We start from the raw sequence: 24,837 nt of genomic DNA, 5'->3' as shown, positions 1-24,837 counted from the left end.
ATTGCCCTAAATGCTTCTGACTATAAAAATTATCCCTCCTTTCACTTGCTCTTATTATAAGTAAGACTTTTTGGAAAAGTGAGTTAAATCCCTGAATGTATATTCCAGTAGCGTATAAATTTGACATGTTAGGATAGCTTAAAAAGGGATGAGAGCCTGCAATATCAGAGATCAAACTGCAGAGAAATGTGAAGCATATGAGAGGAGGAGGAAGCAAAGAATACAAGGAATAGAAACATAACCCTTGTGCCTTAGATGGGGAACTGGTTTTCAACAGATGTTTTATAATCTGGGGAATTTGCCACTCTAACTGTGTGGCAACATGTCAGGGTATTTTGTTCTTAGCCTGAAGGAGAGTTTAACTTGATATGAGTCAACCCGATACTCTGTCAGATGGAGACCTGATACTTCTATGTCATATGAAGGCTTCTAAATAAAAAAAAAGCTGCAGAAATCAGAGCAGCTTAAAATATCAACTGTCATGTTTTGTGTAAAGATGGGCAGGAGAGTTGGGATGAAAGACTGTTTGCAGTTGTTCTTCAGTGGGATATATTATTTGGTGGTGACACCTATCTGAGTGTATGCTACATTTTATGCATGTGTGCAGTTTTCCATGTTCAGAGAGAACCTGAAAAAAATCAGGACTGTGGTAACTGCATTCTACAGCCGTGTGCATCTGCAAAACATCCATGAGCCAAAGAGGTGGGAATGGTATCAGTACTCATTTAAGTAGCAATGCATCTCTGTGTACAATAATTTGTGCTGTTAAGTTTTTGTGAAGTGTGCTATATATCCTTTTTAATTGCAGCCTACTATTTTTGGCAAGTTCCACTGTGTAGTTTTATCATGATCTATAGACTTGAAGTGCACAGGATCAGCCAGGCTCTCTGTGTTACCCTCACAGCAAGAACTGCAGCTGTGAGCCACAGCTGCTTCCCAATACAGAGAACAGTAAAAAAGCACAAATCACTGGCAGTATTAAGGGAGACATCACATCTGGGACTATGCTACATTCCTGGCTAAAACTTGCTCGTAGTCAGACCTAGGCTAGACCCCACCCATTAAGTAGTTTTATGGATTTATCCAAGTTCATCTTTCCTCCCAGTTTACATATTTCTTCTCCATTAAGAAGAGTAAATGTTTGTCAGAAGTCAATATTGTAACAAATGAAAAATGCTGGGTTTTGATTTAGAAGAGAGGACCTGAAAAAGGCACAAGTTCACCTCCAGACAGATGTATATTGAATAGCACTGTGTAAGTAGTGAAATTCTGAATGTACAGGTTGCCAACAACACTAAACATGGATTGCATTGTGCTGTCTGTGCTCCAGGGTGGTACCCTCATGAGAGCCACACCAACTCTCCCAGTTCCAGCTCCACACTGCCCCTGCCAATTCTACCTCTCTCTCTGGTGCCAGGATATTGAATTCACAGATCCCTTCATTCAGACCAGGAAAGTGATGAGGATAAAGGAGGGAATATATACTCCTCCCCAGCATGAGGAGGAGGATTTTCACCCTCTTTTTCACCAGCTTTTCACCCTCTGCAGCAAACAGCAGCTTCCATACATGATGGATGGGTAGTTCTTAGAAAAAGAAGGAATCACAGTGCTTGATGAGTGTTAAAGCACAGGCATAGTCACACTTTGTCAGGAGCTGACCTTGCACTTCTCTCATAGGAATATTGTGGAGAAGGAGTGATTTCTTGCTCATGCAAATAATACACTAGTTGGCTTTGGGCAGGGAGTTAATCTTTGGGGAGGCTTTTATAGAGTGGTGCTGTTCATGTGTACAGGGCTCTAAATGTTGCGTGACCAGCCCCAGTGATGCAAACTTCCTGGAGGAAGGGGAAAACTCTTTAAAAGTGGTTGTATGTGTTCATCAAGATGGATGGAAAAGTGTTTTGTTTGACAGCTGTATACACTCAAGTTTTCTTTAGGATGACTTTAATTTTTCTGTCTGCACCATGAAGAGGAAAATGCAGTAGAGAGTCTGGCCCTAGTTTGTGCCTAGCTTTTCCTGAACTCTTAACTTGTGTTTTCCTTATGATTCTGAATGGTTTTTCTGCTTATTTGTTGACAGCTTTTGACTGCCCAGCTTTCTTTGGTAGCATTTCCTCTGGAATGAGTTGGGTCTGACTTTGCCAGAGCCCAGGCAGTTTTCTCTCCCAGATGCCTGTGTTGGGGTTGAGACTTATTTCAAGCCAAGCTCGTGGGATTCTCCCTGAACACAATTAAATATTCTAGTAGCTAATATGTGTGAGCTGATTTTTCTTTGGATTAACCCCAAATTCCTAAACATTTGTAGTTGTTTCAATATCCCATGGAGCATTTACAAGGTGAGATTGTGAACCATAATGGTTCAGACAGTTTCCAGAGTGGTCGACTGTGTCCTGGCTTGCTCTGTTCCTCTGCTTTTCAGAGATGGATAGCATTGTCTGATGAGCATAAGCTGTTGCACAGGATTGCTGGCACCCTTTTGAGTGGTTTCTAAACTGACTGTATGGTGTGCAATGCGTGGCATCTATGAGGAAGAGAAGCTACTTAAATGACTACTGTATAAATGTTACAAGGGTAACATTTATAATGTTCATCCAGTAGATTTGAAAATAGCCAAAACCTCATGCTACTTGAACAAAAGTCTCCCACTTCCTCGTCTCTCTAGAAAAATGCTTTTGAATTAAATTTGGAGTTATAAGGAGGGTATTGGAAGTTTCAGCATGAAGGATAGTTTTTGAGAAAACAAAAGAAAAAGAGTAGAGTGAAGTGATTTGTGGATGTTATCTTAGCCTTCACTCATGGTATCATGAGTGAAGGGTACAAACAACAGAACTGATTTGTACCCTGTGCTGAAGTCCCTGGTTGCTCTATTTTGGCAAGCTCATAATGAAGAAATTAAATTGGATGGCAAACAGTCAAAGGACCTGTCATGTTCCTATCATGTCAAACCTTCATGTTTGTCCTTTGCTTACCAAGGGTTTTAAAACTCCAGTGACTAAATGAATACTGAGTTTTCTCTACCTACCTTGGTGGTCCTGTTTTCCATTGTCCAGGGCATAAGTAGGATATCATATTCAGCCTTTACCTAGCAGGTGAAAAGGTTATTCTTATTAGAAGGGGAGTGGCCTGCTACTTTTTACCTCTGATTAGTCATGTTCTGTGGCTTTTCTACCATCTTTCTGTCTTACAGGCAAAATACAACAATGAAAAAGTCAAATTATGACTAGGGCAAGGTTGTAGCTATACTACAAGGCCTAGCCTCAATCATATAAAATTTATTCTTCTATGCTTGCTTGTATACAACAGATGATTTCCTCTGGTCTTACTCTCTGATATGACCTTTCTTTTGTCTCTTAATTGACTCCCAGTCAGCAAGTCATGTCAAAAATCAGTTTGGTAGTACCTGTTCTGAGTATTGAAGGAAAAGTGTTTGAAAAAGGGAAGATGTAGTTGTTAAAAATGTATTGTGGGAAATCCTTTGCATTGCAGATAGTTATGTCTGTGATATAAAACCTTTCTTTAATCAGATCAGAATATAGTGAAAATTAACTTGATATTATTCCATTAAGATCTATTCTTTTTTGCTTGAATGGACAGTGATTTTAATTTAAATTATCCATCAGGGTAAATAAGACGAACCTAAACTGAATATCCTGTTACAGGATTTATCAGGCAAAAATAGTTGTTTGTGCTAGACATGCCTTTTGAACTGCCCCAGGAAAAGGTTTGCATTTTTAGAAGAATGTTACCTTTGACTTTGTAGTACAAGCTTTTGCCAGTCCTTAGGAACTATTACAGGGAGTTCCTACAGAGTGGCTTGGCCTGGCTGGAGTTTGAAGAAGTTTATGCTATCTGAATGTTACCTTTGGGGACAAAGTTGAAGCTGGTTTGATTCTTTGGTTGGACTGTGTCAGTTTGTGCTGCATCCCACATAGTCTGCCCCTCAGGTGTGCCTCACAAGCACACTTGGAAATACCTTTTTTCAAGTACTTTAGGAGATAAAGTCTGCAGTTTGAGGCATCCTCACAGATATCAAAACTTACTGCAGCAAACAGTTGTTGTGCTGGAATGCACCTGTTTTGGGAAAGGACTCCTTAGTTGGTAGAGATTGGAAGACAAAACTGCCCAGACCGTGGGGACTGTGGATGGTTTGGGATGATGGGGCACTGGCACCATGTGTAATTCCTGTGGAGGGTGTCTCAGCCTGAGCAGAGAGGCAGCTCTCTCCCCTGCTGCAGTAGGATGATAAAGTCAGAGGAATGGTTACTAACTGGTAATAACCTGCACCAGAGCTTTCTGTGCAGCTTTGTGCTTCCTAGTGACAATAACAGGTACCAGTGTATTCAGTGTTCCCTCTTGAGTTCTAAGTGGTCAAAATACCCAAATATTTTAAGGCCTTATGAATGAAGGCATTTCATTTGATTAATGTGCCCATTTTGCAAAAGCTAAACTGTAAAAATTGTGTAAGTTTTGCATTAAGCTGTAATGTTATGTCTTTTGCTACAATTAAATACTATTTTTTCATTTATTTTGAGTATATGTTCTTGTATTGATTTCTAAGACTAGATCTTGTCTTATTCTACTGTTTTAAATGATTTAGCTAATCCTTATTCAAGGAGGTAAGGAGACGTTTTGTTGTCTGGAGATTTTTTTTTCTGTAATGTATCATCTAGATTTCTCAGTTGTGCCACTCACTGCACTTGATGCATGCCTGTGATGGGGAGAATTACTTATTTTTCTTGAGTTGCCAGGGGGCCCTTTCTAATTTAGCCAGAGCAATCTGAGAGAAGAAAAGGGTGCTGACACTGTCGTAGCTATTTTTAATGCAATGGTTATGTGGTGATCTTCCCAAGGACGGATTGCTTTTGTGTCTAACATTTTTGTGTCATTTACTAGAAATTTCTAAAGTATTGCCATGATAAATAGCCGGCAACTGGTCTGAAGAACCATATTAATAACCAAATTTGCATTCTTAGCCATTCTGTGGTCCGAAAGTCTCCAATAGAGCTTCAGAGCTATTGCTTGGCCAGTTGGCTTTACACTGTGGGCTCCAGGGGATCTGAGCTATTATTAGGCTTCTCAACAGGAAAACTCAAAGCTGTCCACTGCCTACAGAGAGGGAATTTAGGGAGGATTGACCTGGTAGACATGAAAGAGATCCTCCTTTTGGAGTCAGCTGTGCTGGTGACACATAGCTGAGTAATTTGGAATTTGTCCAGGAGATGGTTTGGACTGCTGTGAAATGCCGAATTCTCTGCCTCCTTCTCCCACTGCTATGCAGAACCTTTCCCTTTTGTCAGGGAAGGATGTTAATCCATTTTTCTTAGTTAGCCAGCCCACCAGCCAGGCCTGTTGCATTTAAAAGAGCCCATCTGTTGTTTGGGTACTGGTGGGCAGCATGGCAGGACCCACCTGAGCCCATGTTCTCTGCTGCCTCAAGGTACCTTGGGGGTGTGGCGTAAAATGCTGTCATTGCCACTTTTAGCCCAGCCACTGTGGTCAGCACAACTCTGCTGGCAACAGGAGCCCTCTCAGCTGAGCAAGGATGAGCAGGGACTTGGGAGCCAATTTTGCTGACAGCTGTTAGGTTTTACAGAAATTTGATTGACCTTGCACTGTGTGTACCTGATGGGACATGCAGGAGAGATGCAGAGAGAGAAGTTCCAAGTGGTTCATTGACCTTGAGATTACTTAATCTGGTTCACTGAAGATTGAGGCCAGTTTTTAATAGCAAAACAGAATAATAAGGAAGTCTCAGAATTTTGTTTTTCTCTGACCTCATCTCTTCCCCTCTTCTCCCTTCCTCCCAAAGAGAAATGGCAATTAAGAAAAGTCTCAAGATGTGTCCAACACACTTGACATTTTAATTGGCATCAAAATGTTTCAATCTACTGAATTTAGAGGTGGGAGCCCTGAGAAATAGTTTGCCCCAGATGAATGAACACAGATCAGTACAATTTAATCAACCAGTAAATAAAAATAACCACTTACAAAGCAGCCTGAAATTAATTCATTGTAACACCCCCAAACTGAACTAGGCCCACCTACAGAATAATGGCAAGCACATAATTTCCTGTAACACATCTGAAACTAGAAAGAGAGCACAACAAATACAAAACCTATTTCCACAGTGTACTGAACTTTTTGTTAAAAATTAGGAAATATAGGCTTTATTTAAAATCTGGTTTCAGGTATGAAGCCATTTTAGAACAAGCAGAGAAGGATAGAAATTGTAAAGGGGTAAAGGGCTAGGGGGGGGCATAATAAATTTTGTACAAACTTTGTTTTCATGTAATTCTAGTTTAGTACTGATACATAGCCCTGATAAAGCATAAGAGAAAATAACAGGGATTTCTGACCCAGAGTGTGTCTGATTGCAGGGAGATACATCAAATAAAAGTTGAGGGATTCTCCCTTGTGTGCATGTAAAACAGGTTCCCTCCAAATTTTGTCACAGAGATTAATTTAGTGGTAAGAATTGAACTTGTCCTGTACTGGCCTCTGTCACTGGGAGCTTTTTGGACACCCAATAGATGCCAGATCTCACTTAGCTCCAGAACAACAACAAAAAAAACCAAACCAAAACAAAAATCCACCTAGTAGAAATTATTCTCTCTCTTAGCTTTGGGTATGTATGCAAAACAACATATTTCTGTTCCAAGTTTTCTTTTTAATTACATGTTAGTTGTTCCTACGTTATGAAGAGTTCTAAGAACCTTCCCTCCTTCCTTTCTCAATAAGCTCCTTTTGTTTTCTTCATATTCCTGTCTTGTCACAAGCTTCCCATGGCTGGCATAATTTCTGTGAGCTGCCTTTATCTTTATTTCAGTTATAGACTGGCTTGAACCACAAGCAGCATTTCCCAAAGAATTTCAAGATTATTTTCAGTCGTAACTCTTTATTTCTTTTGGGGAATTTGGACATGTCCTGCCTGGAAGAGTTTCACTTTTTCAGTCAGCCTTGCTTCTTACAGGAATTAATTATTTATGTCGTTGTCACTATAACTCCTATGTTAATAATTTCAGAGGGGAAAAGTGGCATGTGAAGGTCAGAAGTCTCAGTAATGGTGAATCAGCCTAGTAAATGCAAATTTGTATGAACTAGCTATTTTGTATGTATTTTTTACTATATTTTTACATTCACATCAAAACACATGTCATTACATCCTATATCATTAAGGTCTTGTTTGCCTTTAAAAATACCATAGTAAATAATGAAAAAATATGAATGTTTTGTGAATTTATTAGTTAATAAAGGTGGTATTAAAGGGAACCTGTTAAATTATCTAAATATGTCTGTACATTTTTATATGAATGTGTGTAAACGTGTGGATGTGTATGTATTAATACATGTATTTACATGCATATAATTAGTACACATATTGATGTACTTAGACTACATGCATATGCTAATTTTAAATTTGAAAGAAGTTAGAAACCAGTGCACTGGATGATTTTAAACAGTGATTGATATAAATGAAAAATTCTCTGTGTGTGCATGTAAGAAACAGAAATGGCTTTTTCCATTTTTACATGGTTCAAAATAAGATCAAACATAAATACTTCGTGACTGGGAAGCCTGTTTGTATGTGCTGTGCTGCTGATGTAATACCAAAGCAAAACATGTGGAGAGTTTATTTTAATTTTATTTATTTTTCTATATTGAGAGCATTTTGTGACTGTTCTGATGCCTTGGTCGACCCTGTGGTTGTGTAAATGTCGTAATTTTTGGGGAGGCAGAGGCAGAGAACTGCTGTGCTCAACAGCATCACCCTCCAAGCCCTGCGTCCTGTCAGCACCTGCCTGCCCACTCCTTTGCACCTCAAGCCAGATGAAAGTCAACTTTGTATTAATCAATTAGGTTCTGCATTTTCACCAGCTTATTATTAAGGATGGATTTGTGAATTCTCCTGTTCTGGCAGAGAGAGGTCTCCTGGGAAGCTCAACACCTCAAAGCAGAGCAAACAGCACTGGTTTGTTACAGACATGTATGTGATCTCTGAGCTTCTGCATTGATTTGCATCATGTTATGATTTATTTTGTGAATAACCCTGCTGACATCAAGGTAACTGTTTGCAGAGAAAGGTACACAGTTTAATGTGAGCATGGTTGGCAGAGTCTGGCCTGTGGTACTTTTATGCCTGCAACAAAATGCTCCTGTCATCACAGGAGCTGACATGGTGTCACAAATAATTACAGCTTGAGACGAGCTGCTGTCCTGACTGGGACACAGGTGATTGTTTCTGGAATAGGTAGAAAGTTCTCCAGTTGTATGAAATAAAGAAACTCAGGTACTGCAGAAAGATGCTCACATTTGAACTGATGTTTGTTGAGTCTGAGTCTGTGCCCTCTTCTCTCACTTCTTGCTGAGAGCAGAGGACATTGCACCATGAAGTGCTGTCCAAAACTCAAATGAGCAGTGAACAGGTGGTACATTGTCAGGCTATTTCAGATCATGGAAACCATTTGTCTAGTTTTAGATTGCTATTGCTAGCAGCATGTCTTTCAGTTGTGAGAAAGAGTAGAGGTTATTTAAGACTTACACGACTCCTGTTTGCCTTTCAGAGCACGCCAAGTGGGATTTCAGAAGGAATGCTTGCAGATCACAGGCAGCTTCCCCTGAATCTATTTGATGCAATTCTCATTTATTCTCAATGTGAACCATTGGAAAGAGCTCACACAGCAGTTCAGTTCAGTGAAACATGCACAAACTCATTTTGGAGTGGGTGTTTGGGGCTCAAGCGCAGTGAGCAAGAGGGATGAAGAGGCAAATCTGATTTCTTTGATGTACTTCATTTATATCATCTCTCCACAGCCTGCTTCAATGCAGTGTGTCCAAGACCCCAGGAGTGTGAAGCTGATGTGTGTTAAAGCTGGTTGCTCTTTCAGTATCTCTGGAGTCAGGGCAAATGAGACAGCAGTCAATGATGGGTCCTTAAATACAGAAGCTGCTCTACCAAAATAGAGCACAATAAATTTGCTAGAGGAAGGGTGATCCACAGGGAAACAAGCCCATGGTGATGGCCGGGGTAGCACTAAATTACCAAGACACCTTTTAAACTTTCTGGAGTATGCTGAGTTATGTGATTTTTCAGTCTCTTCCAACAAAGTGGTGTATCTGAGATTCCAAGGTGGCTGGAGCACATAAATGCTCAGTGACCTTGGAGAGGAAAAGGCAGGGAAGATCTGCTGCTGTGCAGGGACAGCCATATGGTACAGGAGCACTTGGATATCCTCAACAGAAAGATATTTGCTCTGTACTGTAAGGAAAAGCTTTGTCCCACACATTTTGTTGCCCTGTTCACCTGCTGCCATGTGTTGGGCAGGTTGGACTAAGCACATAACTTCTACATGGGCTCTGGCACTCGTGTGGCCACAGTTTGTTCAGCTCTGATTTGAGGCTGTGCCTGCAAGGAGAATGAAACAGGATAGGTCAGCAGAGCTGTCATGTTCACTTGCTGCACAAGAAAAATGAGGGTTTTTCTTGGTGAATTCCTATTTTAAGATTTCAGAATGTCTTCATCCTATCTTGAGATGCAAACAAGTGCTGTCATTTCTTCCATGGCATCTATTTTGGTCTTAATTAAGTTCATTAACATATTTATCTACCCTCTTCACTTGGGAGTATCTTAGTTGTACTGAACAGAAAACAAATTCTCTCCTCAGTTGCTGCTCTCTTTCTAAAGCTCTTGTGGTTTGCCAGGAATCTACTCTATATCAAGTGAGATTTTATGACAAATGGCATCCAACCTACTAAAATATTTGCTGATTTTCTTTACTGTCTTTCAACTTACTAAACTTTCTTGAACTCCGAACAGCTGTCAGAACCCAACTTTAGGGTGCTGACTGTTTCACAGCCTTTTCAAGGTGGGAGAAAGGAGTGAAGATTGATACTATATGAAATGGTATCTTTCCAGGAATAAATACGTACCCATTTTGTTACCCATTCTGTCACATTAGAATTTTTAAAGCCACTGCCTTACGGCCATATAATATATAATGCTGCATTTGTGGATTAATAGAGATTCTTCCTCCCCCCTCTTTCATCCCTTTACTGACCCTTCACTTAAATTCTTTTGCATATTTTTCACATATCCTTTCACTTACTCTTTTTTATTAGATACCCATTTCAACATGGAATCTGTAAATACCAGCTATAACTGATTTTCTCTCTCTCGTGTTCTCTGGCCATCAGTTTGCTCTGCTCTCAACTAGTGATTGCATAGATATAGTTATATCATCCATACTTGGGGTGATGCTTAAGAAATCCTATTCCTCTCTTTTCAAAATAAATAACCTAATCTTGAAGCTGTGAATTTACAGCTTTGGGATACAGGAGATAGCAATAAAGACTGAATACCTGTTGGGCAGAAATATTCCAATTACAGAAGTTGAATTAATTCAGTTTGATGGATGATAACACTTCTGGCAATAATCAGGGAAATAAATCAGACCCCAGTAGAAATGTCTGTCTGAATACATCTAAAGCACTATTGTAACACTGTTGGAGGGAGCTGTTGCTGTGGATTTATTTTTTCCCCAAAGTCTCTCTGTAGATAAAAGAGCTGAAGAAGAGAATGGGTAGAGACACCTGAATTTAAATAGTTGTCTTTTAAAGCATAAGTGTGTTGTAGTCCTGTGGACATTCTGCTCAAACTTTGGGAGTGTGCCTTTGTCTAATTATTGCTGAAGTAAGAGACACAATTAAAATGTACTTGCAGGAAAAGTGTGCCTATTCTTTACACAGTAGGACATTATACCTGTCCTGTAATTTTTCCTGTTAAATGTGTGTCAGTAAGGCAATTAGGAGCTTGAAATGGGGATTTTGTGCATTTTTGTATGTGTTGGCTTGGACTTTTTTTTTCCTTCATCTGCAAGACTTGTTTTAGTAGGAGGAAATAACTTTATTTTGAAAGAAGTATCAGCAAACTTAGCAAGAATGTATTTGTTACAGCTGTATTTATTGCCAATCATGAGAGTGTGTTATTGTGACAACCTTTCAGCTAGAGATTTTATCCCTGGTTTTGAATGCAAAGATGGATAGGTGGATTTGAAAAACAGTAACAAGATCTTTTCTTTTTTCTGATTAGATCCTTCCGATGATGAAGCTATTGAAAAAGCAAGTGAAAATAGGACAGCAACATGTCAAGATTCAGATTCCAAACCTGCTGTGAAAAAGAAAAGAAAACAGGTTTGTTAATTAAGCAATTGTTTAACACAACAATGACAATACATAGGGAAACGTAATGTCCTTTTTATTCAGTAAAGGGGCAGTTTTCTTCACTCTCTCTGATCTGTTCATGTATCCTTTTTTTTTTTTAATTATGTTGCCTTATTTGGAAGTGATCACATTGTAGTACATTTCAGCAATAACTTCACACTGGTTTTGTGTGAGTTGAGATTGCCAGACCTGTCCTACAAGGTGACCGTCCAATGATACAAGCCTGCATGGTGCTACTGAGTATCCTCCCCTGCATTTTTTTTTCCCTTTCCCTGCCCACAAAGTCTGGAAAGCCATATTTACTTGTTGTACAGATTCTCTACCCGAGCATGTCCCCAGTTCAAGGTCCAAGTGAAAAAGAATTTAGGTCTTCATGAGTTGATGTTTTCTTACCCTTGCACTGCTAAAACCTTCTTTTAATGCCAAGAGGAACTGTGTTGTTCGGCATTACATGGAGTATGCTAAGGAACAGGCAGCATCACCCCAGTTTGAGGGAAAAAGTCATCTAGAGGTCAGCTGATTTAAAAAAGTTTCTTGTTTGAAGGTAAATTTGTTCTGCCTTCCTCATACCACCCAGGGGGAATCGACTGAGTGGCTGTCAGAGAGCTAAAATTACATTGGAAGCTATCTCTCCTTGAGGTTATGGATATTAATTTTGACCCCCAGGTCAATAGTAAATTCACTCTGTAATGCCTAGGCAATTGCCCAAGTGAAAGCCATTTGCAGTGATGTTCTTTTTTTGTAATAGAGAAGTGTAAACAACATGGTAGCAATTACTATGCTTTTGGATGTCTTTCCAAAGAGACCAAAGGTGAAGTGATCCAAATATCTGGATGAGATCAATGTTTTGATTAGGAAAGAGAACCAAACAATACAGGAGAAAGCTGTATTGCCTTTGTACATGCTCTGCCAAGGGGTCAGATGCTGAGGAGTGAGAATTCTTATGGAGCCACTTTTTATCACCATTTTCACTTAGGCATTTAGAAGTAGGTTAAGGCACTTTGTTTGGAAGGGTTGCTTGACCCTTTTTATGAGAACATTAGAAAGGATAGCCAACACAAGTTACTTGCCAAGGTAGCCTGGGACTGCTCAGCTGTAGCAGAACACCTGCCACTGTTCTTTCTGTCATATAAAGAATATCAGCCTGCATGTTGAAATCAAGTAATTTGATGTTTAGATGTGAAACTGCAAGAGGGAAACGTTTTATGGGAGCTCAAAGTCATGGATGGGTTATTGCCCATCTTTTAGATACACAAAATCAGAGTTATTTATGGAAAGCTGGTAGTTTTGTAGTTCTGGTGCAAATAAGAAAACCCATTTTACTTATGCCTTATGACTGGAAGCTGTTCTGCAGGGGACTTGGCACCTTAAAGCCTGTCACGAGACAACCAAACAGAGTTACGAGCACCCATGTTCCCAGTCTGCAGGCTGACCTCGGCCTTACAGTGAAATGAATGATCTGTCTCCAATCTGAGTGACGCAGTGATGTGTTTACTTTGTCCCAAACTCCAAAAGACAGAGTATGTGGCTGACCTGGAATGCAAATTTCACACACATGCAAGACTGTTTTTACTCTACATTTGAATTTCCCGTAACTTTGGCAACATGTAAAGAAAAAAAGCACCTTAGAAATATAATACAGGAAATATTTTATGTTCTGTGTATGACTAACAAACAAGAAATTTATGACATTTTAGTTCATAAATCACCATTCTTGGCACAAATTTCCTGTTTTCTGCATTTTAAGAATTTCCATGTAAAAATAGCATAAAAACACAGAGCACAAGGGAGCTGTGTCAAAAAACAATGATTGTCTGCTTTGTGTCTTGCATAAGAAAAGCATGCAAATGACCTTTACTTAAGGGTGGCATGCAAAGAGGTATTGCATGAGTAGGTAGGCAGCTAATGCTTGGATAAGGGTCAGAAGTTCAGGATGGATCAGATGCTGAAATATTTTAAACTGCAGATCATCAAAGACGTGTAAGTTTACAGCCATTCACCACCATGCAATTTCTCTTTTTATGTCACTATTTTTAATGTTTGAATAAAGTGGATTTGCTATTGCTGGGCTAAAAATATACTATGCCTAAATATATATATATATATATGCAGTGGTAAAGGAGGCAATTTTGAGTCTTCTCTAAGAAAGCAAGGCTTTGACTACAAGCCTGCTGTGTGCTTGTGTTGCCTGCTGTGTGTTTCTGTGGCTGTTGAAAGAAAGGGTTACATACTGCCTTCAAAAAAGAAGCCATGGCATTTGGTGGTACTTTCAAACATTTGAATGAAGGCTTAGCAGTGTTTCAGAGAGATTTTTTCAGCTGTGTGGCACATTTGATTTTTTTCTCATACCGGTTGGGAGTGTTTGCAGAGTTATGTAAAGCAGGTCAGGATGTATAAAAAGGGAGACATGGACCCAAAGTGAATTAGTGATATTTTTCAGTATGCTGGAAGAGTGGTAGCACCACTGGGATAGGGAACCATCATACTCTACTGGAGGACAGAGTTTCAGGTTGGCCCTTTTCTGACTTGTGGATTGCTTCTAGGTAGCCCTTGACTGAAGCAAAATCCAAAGGCTTGTTCTCTGCATAAAATATGATGTTGAACATAAAATTTATGATTAAAACACCTGGCAGATGGCCTTTAAGTATCTATGGACAGCTGGGATGTGTAAGAGTAGAGCAGAGGGTAGCTCTGTTTCAGTCTCAATGTCTGGGAATGCTAATGGTAGGGATAGGAATGAAGAAATGTATGGTGGTGTTTTAAAAACACTTGAATCAGAGTCAGGACAGAGAGTTTTAAAATAGCAACAAACCAAAAATAAAGCCAACAAACTTACATTAACTCTGGAACAATTTTGTTAATTTAAGTGAGTTTCCACCTGCAGTCATTCCCTTCATTTCTGGTGAAGATAATCTCTGTTTATACCTGAGAAAATCACAGGGACAGATCTCTGTTGTTGAGGCAAGATACAATCCCTGTCACAACTTCTCATGGGTTTTGGTGCAGGCTGCATTACATTCCAGCTGTAGCTGTAGAATGCTTCACTAGCTGTAGGAAGTCCCCAGCCAAATCTTCTCTGATCATTCCTAAGTTTCATTTTAATCCTCAGCCAGTTTCAGAGCCACTGCTATACAATACTACTGCCTTTGCAAGGGCAGTGACTGTGGCTGCATCACAGCACAGAAAGCAAGAGGTCCTTTCTTTGTGTTGAGCATGGTGGTTACCTGTTTTAATAGCTAATTTAGCAAGGGGAGTGGGGAGGAAAAGAGAAATGTGGACATAATATGAACAATTAAACCTCAAAAAATGCCTCTGGTAAGGCTGTGAGAGTGGGCTTGGAAAGGCAGGAGTGTGCTGGGTTGGGTCATTTAGCACCAGTTGCCATGAAGTGTTCTCCTGTTAAGGTGGGGCAGTGCAAGGAGGGTTTAGAAAGGCCCAGATACTCTGAACAATTGTTAGCTTTCCTTTGGTCCTCTTGGTCTGACTGAAGTTGCCTTCCCAAGGGAACAAAGGAACAGCTTCTCTGGCTTTCAGCTGGGCTCCCTTTCCTGTTGATACTTTTCTTTCAGGCTTTCCCCTGGGAGGAGTGCTGGATTTGCTGTTCTTGAGCTTTTTAATGCTGCATGTGATGAGTTTTCTCCACGTTTTCTCACAAGAGCAGAATTTTCCAGCCAAATGCATCACAGTAGCGTGGAGCTTTTTTCCTGCAGCTCAGCCTATTTTACTCTTTACTCATTACTCTTCATCAAGTCACTTATTAAGTTCCAAAGCCTGTTTATGGAGATAAATGTGCATTTCCATTAGGTAGAAGGACATAAGAAGGCAAAAGAAAAGAGAAACAAGAGAAGTTTGTGCCTCACTTCCTCTGTTTTGGACAATTTCAGGTGGCTAAGGACAAACCCTAGCCCTGGATTATGTGAACAGGGACTCTGGTACAAATGAACCAATTCAGCCTGTTCACTCAGGCACAAAAGAGGGTTAATGATAGCAGCACGTGTTGGATTATTCTGAAATGCACCATGTATTTTTCTTGTGTGTATTTGACCCTGCCTGCTATGAGGAGACAAAGCAAGAATGGAGTAGGACAAATTTGAAACATGTTTTCCTAAATTTTGCATTACAAGTGTAGAGGGAACTCCAGAGCATGATTGTTTCCAATTAATCTTTCCCAGTTCCATGTTCTTTTTTACCATCTGGATGCTCACCTTAGACCCAGTTATTTTAGAATGCTACTGGCAAAGTTTAGAAAAATTATTGTTTACAATAATAGAGATTAAGAATATAAATTGAGCAGTAGATTTTGTTTATATTTTCCTCCTGATCTTTTTCAAGTATCAAAACCTGCTTTTCATAATTTTATGGAATTATGACTACACCCTAAATGTTTCAATTTTCTTTTATTCTCTCTCTTGGTTGCAACATCAATCTCAATTCCAAAATTACTTTATATGCATCTAACTGTAATGATTTGATTCCTTCTACAGGTGGGGAAGTTCAGTTTTAGTTGTTTTTTCCTAGCCCAGCATTATAGCTTTTGTATCTCCTCTTACCTCCTTTACCTTCCTTTGGTGACTTTTTTTTTTTTTCCTTTTTTTTTTAATGTGTTTTGCAGCCTACAGAGTGTTTTTTAAGTCGGCCTGAAGAAAAGCAAGAGAGCACTGTAAAGGCAAAGAGGAGGAAGAAGGTAGGAGTGTCATAGTATGTATTTGGGGTTTGGGCAGTGGGTTTATGTGCTACTACAAGATACAGAATGGGGACAAACCCATGATGATAAGTAATATGGTCATAATATTGCAGCCTCTTTTGGAGAAGAAGAGAAATTCCTAATTTTTAACCTTACTTAAGATACCTGTTCCCAACCTGAGCTGTGGCATTATGTCTGTATTCCACTCAAGGGTTGTGTATGCCTACACCCCACTTGCAAGTTTGCCCACCAGGAAAGAGTGACTGTATGGAAGAAAGGTGGAACATCAGTTGCTGCATAATCTGACCTATTCCCACAGTGTGGTCAGGCTCCAGCTGCTGTTATATCTTCTGAGCCAAGGACTGTCCTTGTTCACTCTTCTCCTCATAGCATGAGTATATAAATAAATACTCTGTATTGTCCCTCTGGCCATGCTCCATGCTCACCCACAACAACAAATACACCCTGCAGTCTAAATGGAGATTATATGGCACCAGGCAAGTTAATTGTCTTTCTGTAGGGGGGCAGACTGTAAATAGTTGGCTCCCTCACAAGGCTGAGGGGTGGCCTTTTTATGTTATGTTAGGCCTCTTATTCATCCAGGGAATGGGAAGCGGGAAGAGCAGGATTTTGCAGAGTGAATACAGTACTTACTCCACTGGAGCCAGAGTGAAGGCATGCCATGGCAGAGACTGGCAAACCCACCTAGCAAGAAACCCCATTCTCAGGCAAACAGCAGCTTCTTACTTACACCTTTGCTTTCCGTGAGACGGCTAAGCTGACATACACAGCCTGTCAAAAAATCCCATTAGGAAACATTTATTAGGTTGATCTGTGGCTTCCAAACAAAGTACTGTCTCCAAAAGGAAGGAATAGAGGGGAAAGACCTTTTGTTTTTAAGCATCTGGAATGAATTGGAAGAAAAATAGTAAAACTTCCTGCATGAGGAACTTTTCCCCACAGCTCTCCTTGAAGGAAGAGAGTTTGCTCAGGTGTCCTTGCTCTTGCTCTTAAAGAATTTCTTCTATCTGGCTTCTGCCCTCCAGAGGGCAATAATTTTTCTGAAGGAACCAAGTGGCACAATGAATGATGTAATGGTCCTGTGGAACAGCATCTTACGCTGAATTGCCAAGTAAAATGAGCCTCTTAGTTCTGTCTTGTTGTCTGCTAAATCACAGGTTCCCAAATGTGGGTCATTCCAGAGGCAGCTTGTGGGGCAGGGCTGGGGAAAAGCATTTGGGGTTGTTGGGAAGAACAGTGCAGAGGTTTGGTTCTGGGCCTCACACAGAGGCTGGCTATGCTGCTCACAGCCTCTGGACATGCTTTGGGAAGACACTTGTTCCATGGCAGAAAAATACAACAGTGGTAAGTGAAGGGGAATCTTGGGAAGGAATACTACAGTTTCAAGCACTGCAGAAACCTGCAGAAAAGCCAGACGTCCTCTGCAAAGTCTTCCAGGGTCTGCAGAGGGCTTTGCACCAGGCCAAAGCTGAACTGAGAGGAAAGCAAAACCACTTATTCTCCGTGCCCCCACTCTGAAAGGTTCAGCTGGGGTTTTGCAAACCCACAGGTGGCTTTTAGCAAGGGTGAAACAGGCAATGCCATAGTGGCAATGGCTGGGAGAGGCATTGCCTTGCCTTTGCTGTTTTGGCAGTCCCCAGATGGCTCTTCTCTGTTCAGCATTCTGCCCCTCATACTGCTGTTATTTGGAGTATCTGGGCTGTATTGGGCAAGAGGGAGACAGAGTGCTGGGGAATGGAAGAGAGGAGGGAGTGGGGGCCAGGAGGGAGCGAGGGAAAGAATGGATGGAAGGTCTGTCTCTGACATTAAAATTCCTGCCATACCTCTTCAAAATTTCCATTTATCTTTGCTGTCCTGAACCTTAGCCTACCAAACTGAAGGTACCCACCATCCCTCCAAAGCTGCCCAGAATTCTTCCAGACCCACCTCATCTCTGTGAAATCCCACTTTGCCTCAAAAATACAGATCCTTTTTCTCCATCCTAACCAATCCTTCTGCTCCTTTTCACTTCTAGACTTATGCTACCATGTGTCCCCTTGATGATGAGTTCAGCTTAGCTTACACAGCTGAGAAACCTTAAGCTGCCCTTTCTAAAACTAAACACATCTCAGTGAGAGCTAGAGAGGCATCACATTCTTGTCATTCTCTCCAGACTGCCTCCAACCTTGCAAATTTGCTGTTTTCTTAAATACTTAAAATTTGCTTCTCCTAAATGCTGGCAGATTGGTCAATGGGAACCTTGGGCTATACTACCCACATGTTCCATTTAATTATGGCAAAAAACACAGCAATCCTTTCACTTTAAGGAGAATTCAGACCTGTTACCTGGTAACATTCCTAAGGTGTAAAACACAATCATCATGAATTTATATTTAGTATCTAAAAATTAGTCTTAAAAAAAAAAAATACACAGTGTGGGAGAACAAGGTAGCTGTGAATTCTTGCTGCTTGACCTGTGGTTTTGTTGTTTTAACATATTTTTATCACCCTGGCATGGTATTCTGTGAACTAGCTAACCATCTTCCCTTCCAAATACAGATAGATAGTTACCCTGTTTAAATCAAAATATAACCACATCATACATTATCACTTGATTCCTGTGCCTTAAGAATAATAAAAAAAAATGGGAAAAAAAGCCTGAATTTTCAAACTGATACTAAAGTGTAGCAATAGCAAAACTCAAAAAACAGCTTTCAGTTATGTTTCTGTTACAGCAGCATTTCAGGTGAGTGCACAAAACTTTTCATGTTCAGGCTCACAGACCATCTTGTCCAAGTATCTCAGTTTGCATCTGAAATCTGCATTCCCTCTAATGACAAAGGGAATCTTGTCCCATTGTAAGGTGTTTTTCCAAATAAGTTGTAATTAAAATGATAAAACTGTATAAAGATATGGAAGAACATTTATTTACAGTATTGTTAGCTAGCCAAAGGGCTATATAGAAATACCATATAACCCATTTTACTTGGAATTTATAGAAGAAGATTTCTGATGTTCTGCAAAAATCTGCTCCAAAACCTGGTGTCCCTGAAGATCTACAAAAGCTGCTTACTCAACATTTTGGTGAAAACCGTTCCTTGATTGAATTAGAGGAATTACAGCTGTCAGGTAATTTACCCTGTATTTAATAGATAAATAATGTTTCTTTCATGATACTATTGACTTATTTTTCTGCAGAAGAAAGAAGATATTTGAGGCAGGTCTTCAGCTGTACTTTTCAATGAAAATATTTTCTTATATTTCTTTTTTATTGTATATTAATTTGTTATTTAAGTTTAAATGTTAGTTTCTTTGGAATAAATGTGAGATTTTTTTGGAGTAATTGAAATGAAACATTGTTTAAATGTCTCTTTTTATTGTAAAGTATTAATTTCTGGAGCTCACTTTTCTGATAGAAATTTTATGATTCCTAACAATAGCTCTCAAGATGCTGTGAGAGATGTGTTTTGTTTCTGGGATTATCTGAGTCAATCCAGATGGGACTGACAGAAACAGACAAAGAAATAATGAGGCATCATTTTCATTTGGATATGAGATTTTGAATGCAGTGTTTTTTCAGGAAGTGGCATGAATTGAGGTGGTAATTTTGGTCCATGTGTGAAGTGACCAAGTTTTAGCCATAAGGACCCTCTTTATTCCCTATATCCTGCCTCCAGTAAAAAGCCAGATAGAAAAGGCAAAAAGCAGGACAGAGCTGTCAGCTGGAGGTTGCACTGGAGATGATGGCAACACTGAACTTCTCTGCCTCTCCTGTGCAGACAGAGACACTGCCCATTATTTCTTGGTAGGGCTCATGAAGAGCAGCAGCCTGGTAACAAAACTACATTCACCTTTGGGACTTCTTGAACTGTCAGTGACCTACACCCAATGTAGAAGCCTTCTAGTTCAGTAGTGCTTTTTCCTTTTTAATGCATAAGCCTGTCTATCCAGGTGAACATGCTCTTCCTAATTAATCCCTGTGATTCTAGTTGGACCCTTCTTTATTTCTGTGGGGCAGTCTCAACTTTGTTACTGTATCAATAAAACCTGGAGAAGTCTCATATAGATTTCTTTGAAAAGCTTGTGTTAAGTATTTTTTGGCATATGAGGTTTTTAGGAAATAATAAATTGCTTTGGTTTCTTTCTTATTAAAAGAGCCCTTTGGGCTACTGAAGTGACCCATTTTCCATATGTGTTGGATGGAGATACTTTTTCCTTAATTTTTTTGCTGGGAGTTGAAGGCTGAGAGTGCCAAGGAGTTTATGAACTTGTACAGCTGTCAAGTCATTCACGTCAAAGCACTGAGTAAATAACAAGCAGCTACTTTGGAGTTGTGTGCTCCTGTTCACTGACAGAATGCAGAAGGTCAGGGTTGGTCAGAAAGTCAGCATGGTCTCTTGCTGCAGTCTGGAGCTGTGTGTTTCTTCCCCTCTTCCTGAAACTTCTATTTAAAACTGCTGTAAATACTGCAGTGGTGCTGGACTGTTGGTGAGGAGTCAGTGACTGAAGCTATGTCCTTCAGAAAGGACCTCTTGAACATGGTGAGGTTAATGAGACATTAATGAGACCATGTATTCAGAAAATCAGCCCCTGCCCGCTCCACCAGCATCAAGTGCATCTTTTAAACTTGATTTTTAAAGTAAATCAGCTGCTGATCCTTCAGTTGAACATATTCATTTCCTTGGAAGCTCAAGTCCCACTGAATGTCCATCTCAGGATTTAACAGGAATCAGTGGAAAATAAAAGTTTTTAGCAAGACAGGACTTTAGCCAGGCATTAACTACAAACCAGGTTTGTCACACTGTCTGTTCTGATGAAGATCTTGGATCCGAGATCCAATCATCTTGGATTGATGCTATCAGCATTAACACAGTGCACCATCCATGTGAACATGAATAATGTCTTTGAAGAAACCTCCTTAGTTTAGAAAATATATCAGCAAACATCCATGGACACCCTGAGGGGCTGTGCTTCATGCAAGACAGTGACAAATATGTAAGTCTTCAAAGACAGAATTGTTATTGCTCTGCAGAAGCATATTGTTCCATCAGGCAAAGAACCCTTAACAACAGTGGCAAGTTTTCAGACCATGGAATTTTAATCACCTTTTTAAGAACTTTGATTTTCTGCACAGACATGAGAAATGACCTTCCAAAGAACCTGCTAGGATCTTTATTGCCGTTATATGAAGTTAAATGGCATGTCTGCCACAGAGTGCTGTTAAGAGACTTCCTAGTTAACATAGTGACCAGAGAAAAGGAAGTCAGCAGGAAATGGAGGAAGAGAAAGACACTGTTAGGGTCAGTATCATTAGGTAGATTACCACAATAAGAAAGGCCAGAAGGTGAACAAACTTACTGACAAGTAAATTATTGATAGATTCTTACATTCACATGGTATGAATTATTTGGAGGATGTACAAACATATTTAATCATAGATACATTAGAGGAACAGTCTAGGAGTGTAAGGCTTTTGGCTGAAGCTTTGATTCATTGTGGCAAGGACATGTGAAAACTTTCTTTAAAGCATATGATCACACTTGTACAGCAGCTCTGTATTCAAGGTTTCAGGCTGGGAAAAAAAAAGAAATTGCAATTCAGAGATGTTACCTTCATTGATTTAATCCATATAAAGTTTCTTCTACATTAATTTTTGTTTCAGAAATGGTGATTTATTGATGATGGATTTAAGAAGTTAGAAGTTCATCAATATAACTAGTGGTTATGCTGCAAACATATATTCTCCCTTTGCTGTTAAAATACATCAACAAAAATATTTTTTCCTTTATGTTTTCAGATTCCTGTTTTTTGCCAGCCAATGATCTTACCCACAGTTTTTCTTCGTACCTGAAGGAAAGTGAGTTTAAATGTTGGTCTGGGTGGGATCAAAGTTGTATGAAAAATATTAAGACAATATTATTGCATTTTTATATGTAGGTACAAATATTGTTTATTATGAAATATTAATCCCTTTAAAGTTTTAAATTTTTTTTATGACAGGACTTTTTTTTCTGATTTTTTTTTTTACTCCGTCACTTTTGGTTTTGGTATCAAAAAGATTCTGGGCTTTATTTTAATTGCTAGGGATTATTTATCAGTAATTTATTGTGGCTTCATGAGTAGGTGTATGCATTCTTACAATAAAAGTCCTGCAGCTATCTGCTGACATGAACCAAGAGAATTTTTATTCTCTTGTATATTTATACAGAACTTCTGGTCTGGCAAATGTTTCTTTGCAGTTGATTTTCTCTGATACAAATTGCTATATGTGGCAAATGAAGACAATGGGCTATCACCTTAAAAACTGTTGATTATTACTCCTTATCTAGTTTGTTCAGCTATGTGATATTTCTGTATTTTATTTATTTTCGGCATTCCATTTTCCATTTTCTCAGCCATGACTAAATGCAAAAGTGTTGCCAAAGTCCTCAAAGGAGTCAGCATGTGTGTTCTTGCTGCTGGCTACCATTCATCATGTACTCTAGTAATTTAAAATTGTGGCATGTAGCACTCTGTGTGGGTACAAGGGCTTTTCCATTGCAGTCTGTCCAAAGTGGGCGAAGCTCCGGAGAACCCACAAGGAGAAGAAATCTGTGGTGATGCTGGTCCTCTGCAGCTCTGCCCTTCGCTCCTTGGAGCTCATCAAGTATGTCAATAGCAAATGCTGTGTTGGGGTTGGCAGTCACTCAAGAGTTTTGTCTTGGAACCGCAGGCAAAAAGGCAAAACTGGGACACTGTCCTCTGCTAGCCAGCAAATTCACTGACTCAAACTGATGCAATATCCCTTCCTTCTTTAAACTCTGGGAGCATGGTGTTCATTATTGGGCTGAAGTAATGCTCACTCCTTCAGTTGCCTGGGAAATGTTACTTTTGTTAAAAACCAAAAGTAAAGTGTAACCAAATTAGGGGAAACATGGAACATGTTAAACTTGGGAACTGAGTTAGCCCATAAAGCATCATGATCCACCACTAGAAGTCATGGCTTTGCACCAAAGGCAGCAAGGACATGTCATTTCAGGGCCTCAGATGCCAAGGCGTGTCTGGCCTGAGTGCCTCCAGGTCAGTGTCAGTGCTCTCAGCTGGCTCAGGCTGGCAGAACTGCTGGGCAGAGATGACAATTATCACTGTGCCCTGTCCCTCTTTTTTCCCCTTCTTCATCCTCGCTCTTCTCACACCAGAAGTTTTGATGACTTTGATGAATTAATGTATATCTCACAAATTTCATGGTTGTCTTCTGTGTCTTGACCTTACTTCCTGTGATTATCTGTCAGTACAAAATGAGATGGAGAGTTGGGAAGTTTGATTCCATGACACAGATATGAGCATAGCAGATAAGTGCCAGTCATGCAGGCAGCAACTAGCACCTGAGACTTAGGTGGTTTAGATGTAGATAAACCTTTAGCTTTGCAAATTAAAAGTTTAGTGCACTGCAAGAAGCATGCAGAGCAAGCTGTCTTAAATGACATTCAATAAATACTAATATGTTGTCTCCTGATTGATGAATACAGAACCTAGAGTTGTTGCTATGTGCAAAAATGGAGTGTCAGAAAAACAAGTTAAGATTTCTAACAGATTAATTTGGTTAATTGGAATTTAGACAATGTCTGCAGTAAAGACAGTGGCAGCCTAGGTTTTCCCAGCAGCCATGCTGCAGGAAGACTGTAAAATGTAGATTTGTCCATACACAGATCCTTCCTTTTGTGTACACAGACTCATATTCATTAATGCCTTTATCTCAGTAACTGAACTATTTTTTAATTAGGATTTGGTGATTAACCAGTTTCAAACTAAGCCAGCTGTGAAAGCATGGGCCATAAATATTAAATATTATCTGAAAAGCTATCTAAACAATATTGCCCCCTGCTGATACCTTCCTTTGTGTCTGTCCAGTTGTTGATCTCTGTTGATGAGTAGCAAACAAGAATGTACAGAGTGTGCAGAGTACAACCAGGGTTCACTGGAGGACTGTGTGTGTCCCAAACATATTGAGAAATGCCAGTTAGTTTTTCTTTCCTCATGTGTGGTCTTAAGCCCAGCCCTGCTTCTTGTATTTCATTGTTCATTTTTTTTTTTTTTTTATTGCTAGGTCAATGACAGCCTTTAAAGGAGATTGCAGAGTCCTCAAGTTGTTTGCAAAGCACATAAAGGTAGGGAATTTTAATAGAGCAAGTAAACAGCTAAATAGTGTGATACCATTTTCTTTTTAAATCCTTTGGCAGTAGTGCCTTTCATACAGTGTTCATATGAAGTTCCTTCCCTTAGGTAGTGCTTCCTTTGGTAACCCATTGCTGCAGTGTGAGGAATTTCACTAAGCACCATTTCCAGTAGCTCTGGTGCAACCCTGTGCAGAATGTAGATGTTGGTGCACCTGCTGAGTCACACTGTTCCACATTCCCATCAGGTGTTCATTCAAATGCCAGAAGACTCACACACAGGTCTGTGGAAGCAAACTGTACCAGCACTCACATTTGGAGTCTGAAAATTGAATGCCTGGATCCCCAGTATCCATACCTGTTAAAAAGCACAATTTATGGGGGTGTTGGGAGTAATGAGTGGACACTTGGCATTTGATATAAATGTTGTCAAACACACATGTGTAATTTGCTTTATTTCACCTTTTTTCCAGTATCTTCATCTTGAAGGATTTCAGAGTTAATTCAAGTTTTTCAGTATTACAGAGAATTTGTTTAAATGCTGAAGAAATCTTGGTGTTCTCACCTCCAAAAATAGTTGGTGCAAGAGCAGATTTTTAAAGTTAAAAAAGATTGAACTTCTATAGAAGTGTGATGCCCAGCTGGCTTGTTATATTTCTTAAACTTTCTTCCAGATATAATCATCTGACAGTTTGAAAGACAAATATCATTTGTTACTTGATGGTGCTCTAGAAAGAATTACAATGAGATCTTGAATGTATTTCCAACTTCTTAAGAAGACAT

The 24,837-nt window shown here is 39.6% G+C and overlaps 1 protein-coding gene across 2 annotated transcripts in view; it reads left to right on the top strand.

The window, feature by feature from the left end:
* Positions 1-24,837, top strand: part of CMSS1 (cms1 ribosomal small subunit homolog) — a 223,640-nt gene that overhangs the window by 192,268 nt on the left and 6,535 nt on the right. For both annotated transcript variants that reach the window (XM_083854526.1, XM_083854527.1), the window contains exons 2-7: positions 11,087-11,187; positions 15,830-15,901; positions 18,901-19,030; positions 21,699-21,758; positions 22,445-22,547; positions 23,988-24,048. In XM_083854526.1, the coding sequence (XP_083710652.1) occupies positions 11,087-11,187; positions 15,830-15,901; positions 18,901-19,030; positions 21,699-21,758; positions 22,445-22,547; positions 23,988-24,048 (527 nt within the window). The remainder of the gene's footprint in view (positions 1-11,086; positions 11,188-15,829; positions 15,902-18,900; positions 19,031-21,698; positions 21,759-22,444; positions 22,548-23,987; positions 24,049-24,837) is intronic.

This window comes from Zosterops lateralis, assembly GCF_965231275.1.
Source record: "Zosterops lateralis genome assembly, chromosome: 2".
Classification (NCBI taxonomy): Eukaryota; Metazoa; Chordata; class Aves; order Passeriformes; family Zosteropidae; genus Zosterops; species Zosterops lateralis.
The sequence above is the reverse complement of the archived record's forward strand: the minus strand, read 5'-3'. Positions and strand labels throughout refer to the sequence as shown.